This window comes from Trachymyrmex septentrionalis, unplaced genomic scaffold, assembly GCF_001594115.1.
Source record: "Trachymyrmex septentrionalis isolate Tsep2-gDNA-1 unplaced genomic scaffold, Tsep1.0 scaffold527, whole genome shotgun sequence".
Classification (NCBI taxonomy): Eukaryota; Metazoa; Arthropoda; class Insecta; order Hymenoptera; family Formicidae; genus Trachymyrmex; species Trachymyrmex septentrionalis.
The window spans coordinates 12503-21345 of record NW_017305702.1 but is presented as its reverse complement, the minus strand read 5'-3'; the positions used below and the strand labels follow the sequence as shown (position 1 = coordinate 21345).

Genomic DNA, 8843 nt, shown 5'->3' with positions numbered 1-8843 from the left:
TATATTCTCTTTATTTATTATTATATTTATAGAGAGAGAGAGAGAAGGTTATATCTAATTAGTTTCCTCAATTTTCTATACTAAGATATTGGGTGCGACTTGCGTAGGAATTATTGGTAACGAGATTAGTTACGAAACTGTTATCTTACACAGAGCATCAGTATTTATATTTTTTTTTGTCGCAACATGTACTTTCTTTATTAACACTTTTATTCTGTATGTCAGTAACCTGATATCTCCTTCTGCTGCATCTATTATACCTAAAACAATTTACGTAAGTAATTCCGTATACATAAATAAAATTATATAATTTATAAATTGTATATAATTTGTAAAAATTATTAAAACTATTAATTTCGTTTAAAATAAAAAAAGTGGTTTGTAGTATTATTTATTCGAAACATCGAAAGTATGAATAATTACAGAAAACTGTTTAATATGATTTATTTAAAAAATTGATAATTTCTTTTAAACTTTTAGGAACTCCTTTATCATTTCATTGCGTCTATATTATTACTTGCGGCTTCAATAGCAGTAATAATTGTGATAAATGAATCTAGTACTGTAAATAATTATAACGAGTTTTTAGCAGCTTCCGTAAGTATAATATTATATATATGTATATTATTCATAAAAGATAAAGTTCTTAATTATGATATAAAAATTATGATAGAGTAATATTTTACATATATGTATTTATGCAGGACGTCCGGAAAATCACCTGCAATACTTCGAGTGATCATTCGAAACTCAAAAAGAAGGAAAAAAGTTATATAAACATAGGTTTGGAAATAAGTCGTTTCCGAGTTGATAACCACTTAAAAAAAAATTGTAATTTATTTTTCATAATCACAATTGTAATTTATTTCATAGTGTTTTAACATAAATAATTACATTTTGGATTATTTTGGCGTTACTCAGGATGCATCATGTGGAGGCATACTCCACTTGGCATTCCTCTAGTAAAGTAAGAAAAATTTAAGAATACAGAAATAAAAAAAGATTGTGATTATGAAAAATAAATTACAATTTTTTTTAACATAAAAGTGGTTATAACTTAGAAACGACTTACTTTTGAACTTATGTTTATACAGCTTTTTTTTCTTCTTGTTGAGTTTCAAATTATCTCTCGAAGTATTGCAGGCGATTTTCCGGACACTCCGTATATGTAGATTATTATCAGTTTATACATACTGGATTACACACACACAGAATATCATAAATTTAAGCAATCATCTATCTGTAGATTATTACACATATACAATGTCCCAAAATTCGCGATTTAAAATAGACTATCAAGAAAGAAATGATAAAAGTTTTACATTATATATATATATATGTATTTAAATTTTTATATTTATTTGGATATTTTAATTTTTATTTAGTATATACATTTACGGTTTTATTTTGTTGTAAACAAGATTGGAATTTATCGAGAAAAGGGCACATATGAGCGATATTACGTATTGAGGATTCGCATATATTAAGCGTGTTCTCCAATACATTCTGTATTTGAAGAACTGCACATTCTCTCTCTAACCAAAATGGAAGCGTAAAGAATATTGCTTGATATTGACGTCATCTTATTTTATTAAAAACCATATTTTTTCAATAAATAATTTTTGTGGCTATTTTATTTATATGTTATCTGAACTAGTTATCTAATTATACTATTTATTACGGAAGATAAGTGTATTACTTGCAACTTTAACCCTTTGATACTACTCTCGATATAGCATATTTGATTGTCTCTTACGTTATATATATGCTATAATATATTTTTTTATTAATAAGGATATTTTACTTGTTGTTGTTATATTCTTTAACATTTGTTGGCATTTTGATTGGAGAAAAACTCATTGCAATTACTCATTTTTATGCAATATTTTTACACAATATCCAATGCTATTTCCTTGACAAAACGTATAGTGTGATATTGAAGATAATTAATAATATAATAAATTTATATAAAAAATAAGTTATACCTATACTTAGTGTAGAATTCTTTTATATAGTATTAAAAATACTATTATTGCAAGGCCTATTCAATAAAACGCTACGGCATAATTTATTTTTTATGTAATTTTAACATATTAAAGGGGACCAAAATCTGTGAAGAGTTTATTGTATTCTCTTTCCTTGTAAGAGAGAGTTCCAACACACTTCCACACATTTTAATATTAAATACTATAAGCTAATCATTAGACCCGCAAATCTTAAATTTTTATAAAGTCTTTATGAAATATCTATCGTAATTCTTACGAATTTTCAATAATTTTTCCAAATATCAAACTACATCATCTCTCTCCTTGGACCCAGTAACGTCATTGGGATACATATTTGGAGCTAAAGCTTTCACGTCATCTTTCCGACCTCTTCGTGCAAACGGCAGCATTTTCAGTTTTTTTCTTTTCATAGAATCTTTCTCCCTGCAATAATGTGTTGTAACGATAATTAATAATTAATTTCACACACACACACACACACACACACACACTCTCTCTCTCTCTCTCTCTCTCTCTCTCTCTCTCTCTCTCTCTCTCTCTTGTTCTATAAAATGTTCTTTTGTAATGTGAATATATTATCGATAAGTTTATACCATCTAAACAAGAGAGTTTTCTGTTGCACACTAATACTAATAAACTGGAATATCTGTTATTTGTCAAAATTGTATAATCAATAAAATGCAATTTTTTTTAAAAAGGATCATTGTTAACGTACTGGTGTCTGCAATCTATGAAGATACCCATCGAAAATAGCACCACCATGGCAACGATGATGCCGAACACAACAACTACCAACGTCACAAACGCGTCTTCTTCCTCGACAGTGAAGGATGTCTCTGACGTAGGCATGTACGCTGAAAGAATCATTTAAGAAATGTTTGGCAATGCTTTTAAGGCTGGGCATGTATTTAAAATACTTTTATTTAAAACACATTATTTGCAATGTTGCAAGAGTATTTTGTATTTTGTCCTTTAGCGGAGCACATGAAAATATTATGTACTTTTTATTTAAAATCGAAAGATTGAAAGTTTTTTGTATTTTGTAATTCAAATAAGATTAATTGTCAATCTCAGTATTTAAAATACAAAATATAAAATACTTTCAATTTTTCATTAATAATCTGAAATACAAAATACAAAATATTTTTATGTGCTCCGATAAAACATTAAATATAAAATACAATTGTTTCACAAATAATATTTTTCAAATAAAAATATTTCAAATACATGCACAATTCTATATTTTTGCATTATGCAAGAAGAAGTTGTTAGTTTCGTATGAATTTTTGTTTTATCCCGTGTGAATAAATTCTTTGTGGTTAGCATAATAGATATTTCCTACTTTATTTTAAATTTTAATAAAAGATAACACTAAAAAAATAACACTAGAAAGAACGTTAAAAATGAGCAGTTTGTATTTATATTAATGAAAATGTGGAAGTTATGCGCGATGGCTGTTCTGTAGATATTTTTTAACTAGCATGCATTTTATCATATTCATTCGAAAAGAACTGAATGTATCTAGAGACAAGAAAACGTGCCAGTGATGGAACGTCAAGGATCATACAGTCACGTGATACCTGATAAGAGCATCGTGTCTCTGATGCAAACGTGTAATGGACATAAAAACGTGTTCTACGATTGTGTGACATTGATGTTTTAAAAACAACTAATGATAATTCTATCATATGAATTTTTAGAATCAGTCAATTTCAATGTACTAAATAATTATACATATTTTTTATCTGATACAATTAATAATTAATATTAAATTTATATTTGACTTATATTAATATACTTTATTTAATTACATAATTTATTTATATAATTTAATTTATTTAATTATTAAAAATTTTAATTATCAACAAAATTATTCTTTTAGTAAAATAAACATTTATATCGAAAATAAACAATAAAATATTTTGCTAAGCTGATATTTGCTGTTGAAGTAGACAGTTTTTTTTAGTTCTATTATATGTAAAAGTAATATTCCTCTCAAGAAGTTTTATATGAATTAGTTTTACATAGATTCAGCATGCTTATCTACAATTTTCAATCTTTCTGTTCACTATCGCGTAACAGTTTTTCATGAGTTATTAATAGAATTATTCTGCTTCCTAGAGAAAGGTACTCTTAACATGCTGATATGCCACATTAATCAGAGACGAGCAACCTTAGACGAGAGGCGTTTCCGCTACATGCTTGTGTTTGTCGTTGAAATCATGTTGCTCTAATTCTGATAAATTTCACGTGTTACTTTAATTTTTCATGTTATTATTTATTATTATTGTATTGAGAAAAATGTCTAGTTGAAAATCGATAAAAATTCTGATCTGACTCTTGTATCAATCAGAATTCCAATTATCTCAATTAAAATTCTTGTAAATTCAACTAGAAAATTTTGATTTATTCATTTTCAATAAAAATTCCAATTAATCAAACATTTTTTCAGTGTGCAAATAAATTATACATTTAAAATACTATTAAAGTAAAATGATACTATAAATCTCGAATTTAATAGTATACAGAAAAATATAGTCAAAGCTGTAATTAGAAAAAATTAAGATTAAAATCGACTTGATTTATTTCTATTATTCTTCTCGTTAAGCTTTACGTAAATTATGAAAGATTTGTTACATTAAAATGTCCGATTCAAAAGTATATGAAATAATTTTAAACGCTTATACTTTCTTATTATACAATATGAGATCAGATGAATTTGTTATTGTCACCTTTGTGTATTGCTCAATTAATATTTAGTTAGTTTACTGATTGTTCAATAATAAATGCGCACGTTTGTAAGAATTTTGTGCACACATAGTATTGTACAATACGCACAAACCAGATTTTGTCTACGTGATAAATGATTTTGATATTTTTATGATTTGTAACAAAAAAAGAGCGAATATAAAAAAAGGATTTTCTTTATCGAACTGAATCGTGAACAATACACAATATGTCTGTCAGAATCATCGTTAATTTCCATAACTCTCTTATTCTGTGCTTTTTTATACTTAATTACTTATTTATCTTTATAGCTGAATGTACATTAAAAAACAAATTATTAGTGAAAGGCAAGATTCTACATAGAAGGCTGAGTCTATTTTAAAGCACATTTAAAGATATAAAAGCACATACATTTATCTTTTTTAAAAATATACTAAACGCGCATAAAAACTAAGGAAAATGTACTTGAATAAAAATTATATTAAAAAAAATTATAGTATTTAAAAAATTAAATTAATTAAATTAATAAATTAAATTATAATTATGATATTTAAAAAAATGTGCATGATTGCAAATGATTTTATCGTGACATTATATTTCGCTTGATGTCGTTTATGATGACAATGCATTTGACCTAAATATATTTTGCTTTTACAGCAAAAATTCGACTGTATATAGTATTTAAAAAAGCTATATACATCTAAGAAGCTAAAAATACATCAATTTAAGTAAATTTTTCTCAAAAAATGTTAGAAAATTATAAATAATTTTTTCGAGACAAAAGTATATAAATATATGTTAACGCGAAGAATTCATAACTATTAAAAAATAAAGAAATAATAGCAATTTTCAAAATTGTTGAACAGGTATCGCAAAGTTGGCTTATGTCTCTCCGTATAACGGCGACGTTTTTCTAAAGTAGGATTTCTCGTTCAGCTGTATCTTTACAAAATTTATCTCATCGAGTCGCCAGTTTTTATTTGAGTCACTTTCGCGGCCATTACTTGTCAGCTTTCTCAGTTCAGATCGCAGCATCAGCATGAGACTTACGTGATGCAATTTCACAATGTACAACTCAACGACGGGCTCACTTATCGGAATGCTCGCATGCGTTTATGATCCAACTCATTGGCAATCTGATTTGTTATAAGCATGGCAAGTTACTAGTCTCTCAAGGTCTCGGTAAGGATTAATTAGAGATCTTGCGAATGCTGAATGACTATCTTGCGAATGCTAAATGCTATCTTCCTTTGTCTAGTATGGGTGACTTTCAAGTTCGTACGTTAATTTTTCTTTCCTTCAGTCTTCACATTTTGCATCGTTAGCTTTCGTTGTCATATCACGATCCCATATCTTTGATCGTTCTTGACAAATACACAATGCATCCACATCTAATACATATTTTCTTCATGTTCTTTAATTTGATAATGTTTATTAAATAAATTGAATTTATAAAACAATGAAAATGAGAATCTATTTACGTTAATTATTACAAATGTTTACTTTCATTGATTCATGCATTTTTATTCGCTTTGCATATTAATCTTCTTAAGATCTAATAATATTATCATATCATCACATATCGGATAGAATATTAGAAATTATTGTTAACAATTAAATTTGAAAAGATCGATTAAATAATGAGAAACAAAGAATCGATATTAAGATTGATTGAAAAATTGATAAGACACAAACAATTTTATCCGACCGTGATTGACATTTGATAAATAACATCTAAGCATGTGTATTATGCACTTCGTTGTTAGTTCGCAATAATTAAGCTGTTAACGAGAATGCCAATATTTTCAAAGCAAAATAAGCATTCGTTTTCTTTATTGTTTTTATAACGGTACAATAACTGAGTACTTATATATCCGCGCACACAATTGAAATATTAAACATTATTATAAATTTATTATTGAAGAAATCCTTACGCCTTTATCTCGGCTATTATTTCTTAAATTTTTCGATATGATAGTAAGTTTTCTCTAAGCTTGAGTGAAAATTTAAATTTAGATCCTTAATAATTGTTTTCTTCGAGATTTCAAATATTATTATCATCCTCACTTTTTGCAACAGTAATGATTGCTATACATGCATAAATCCGTAGAATTTGGGATTAGTTTGATACTGTAAGTATTAAACTAACTTTTTATTTAATTAACTTTTTATTTATTAAACATTTATTTAATTTAGCAACTAAACACATATACATTTTGTAATGATTAGCAGTATTTATACAAATTTACACTTATTTAATACATGATATCAAAAAACTCCTCAGCTTAAACTCTTATAACTTATAATTAGAATCATCGTTAAACAGTAATACGAAATATTCTTTAATTATTTTTTACCTTCTGTCGGTGAATTGTTGAGGCTGTCATTCACATTTCTAACGTGTGCTTCCATCCTTTGCCACTTCTCCTTTGTCAATAAAAGAAAAGAATTTCTAATTTCTTCTACTTCTTGTCTCACGTTATCCAAGTTAACGGAGTAAGAAAGATCAACAAGAATCGAGTAAATACGGTTACGAGTTCTGCCGATTCCTTAACGTGTTACCCGGATCAAGATTTTGAGGTAAACTGAGCTATACGTCTGCGGTCGAGTGATATGCTCGGCGAGGCGCCAATGAGAGGGACAGAAGGGAAGGCCGAACGACGGTCGAAGCAAGGAAAAGAACACAGCGACTGTAAAGAAGGGGGAGGACATTTGAGGAAGTGAAATGGATGTGTGCGTGTACAAGATTTGAAAGAAGCAGAGAGAGAGAGAGAGAGAGAGAGAGAGAGAGGGTGGGGGAGGGGGAAGAAAGAGAGAGAAGTCAATAGAGATACATCGCGAGGACCAGATCCGTGTCATTCTCATTCACCATCTCGGGTCCAGGTGTACCCTGGTACGAGAGTTGAAACTCTTCGTACACATAGTCTGTAAGAAAAAGGAACGTGAGATACAACTAATAAAGATGTAAACGGCTTTTGTGTAGAAAAAAACCAATCCATTAATTAAAGTTTTCTAAATTTATTAGTCGTTTTCTAAATTTATTAATATTTTGGTTAAAATAATATTAAACTCTTCAAGTTTTATCTATTTCTTGCAATTGTAAATTATAAAAATAAATTATACTTGATTGTATTTGTAAATGTAAATTACAAATATTTTTCGATGGAATTAATAATGTCTCTACATGTAAGCGACAATTTTTATAAAAAATCTTATTTATGTTTTTATATTATTATTAAATACTATTCACATATAAAAATATTATTTGTTGTCTGATGTATTTTAAATATTATTAATTCATATTGATTGATAATTTCAGATTGATTCTTTCAAAAATGTAGCTTGTTAATATTTGGAAATAATACGTCAAAGTGACCAATTGAATACTCTCATTATATTTTTTATCGATGTTTATTTCATATCACGTATACATTAACGTAATAAAACTGAATAAGTCTTGAATCATCGATTATTTATTAAATACTATCCATTTTTATATCATGCACATAAATGCGATAGCACTATGACGTACCAAATGTCAACGGAATATTGATTTAATAAGTATACGTAAGATACGCCTCAAATTGATAAGCAATACTGCAAATGCTACGATTTCATAATTCATAATCCATAGAATCGATTTAATTTCGGCTTATCAATTATATTAACTGAAATGTCTTTATTTTAAAAAATTTATGGAAGTGGTAGAGTAATATGCGCAATTTCAAATTATTAATCTGTTATAACTAAATGTATCTATATGTATATAACTTATTGACATTATTAACATTATATTGACTTTATTAACATTACTGAGGGCAGTGTAATAATGCTATTTTTAATTAAGTCAAATAATACTAATTAGTAACTATTCATAGTAACTATTATTCATAATTAATATTTTATAATATTAATATATTATTAATACAAAAATGTCCCCAATGTAATATTCAATTTTTTTTCGAAGAGATTCGTGCTCCAGAATTAACGTTACTATTACTAACAGTATAGATAATTACATAATTGTCACGTCTCATTGCAAAATTATATACAGTTAATATTCCTGTAATTATCATAATTCATCTTCCGGATTTGTAATGCACATAAGAC

The 8843-nt window shown here is 27.2% G+C and overlaps 2 protein-coding genes across 2 annotated transcripts in view; one reads left to right on the top strand and one right to left on the bottom strand.

Annotated features, from left to right (window-relative positions):
• The window catches only part of LOC108751873, a 3545-nt gene extending 2806 nt beyond the window's left edge, over positions 1-739 (top strand). The window contains exons 3-5 of the mRNA XM_018492347.1: positions 86-274; positions 481-601; positions 705-739. Coding sequence (XP_018347849.1) covers positions 86-274; positions 481-601; positions 705-739 — 345 coding nt within the window. The remainder of the gene's footprint in view (positions 1-85; positions 275-480; positions 602-704) is intronic.
• A 1548-nt stretch (positions 740-2287) lies between these two features.
• On the bottom strand, positions 2288-7482 carry LOC108751874. Its single transcript, XM_018492348.1, has 3 exons — positions 7091-7482; positions 2722-2860; positions 2288-2429 (listed from the first exon to the last, which is right to left on the bottom strand). The coding sequence occupies exons 1-3, from the start codon at positions 7143-7145 to the stop codon at positions 2288-2290; spliced, it is 336 nt and encodes a 111-aa protein (XP_018347850.1). The 5' UTR covers positions 7146-7482.
• Between the last annotated feature and the right edge of the window lie 1361 nt (positions 7483-8843).

Coding starts and splice junctions, on each gene's coding strand:
- LOC108751874 (XM_018492348.1), bottom strand. CDS start 7,145: ATGGAAGCACACGTTAGAAATGTGAATGACAGCCTCAACAATTCACCG. Junction 2,861..7,090: donor CAACAATTCACCGACAGAAG/GTAAAAAATAAT, acceptor TGATTCTTTCAG/CGTACATGCCTACGTCAGAG. Junction 2,430..2,721: donor TTCATAGATTGCAGACACCA/GTACGTTAACAA, acceptor ACATTATTGCAG/GGAGAAAGATTCTATGAAAA.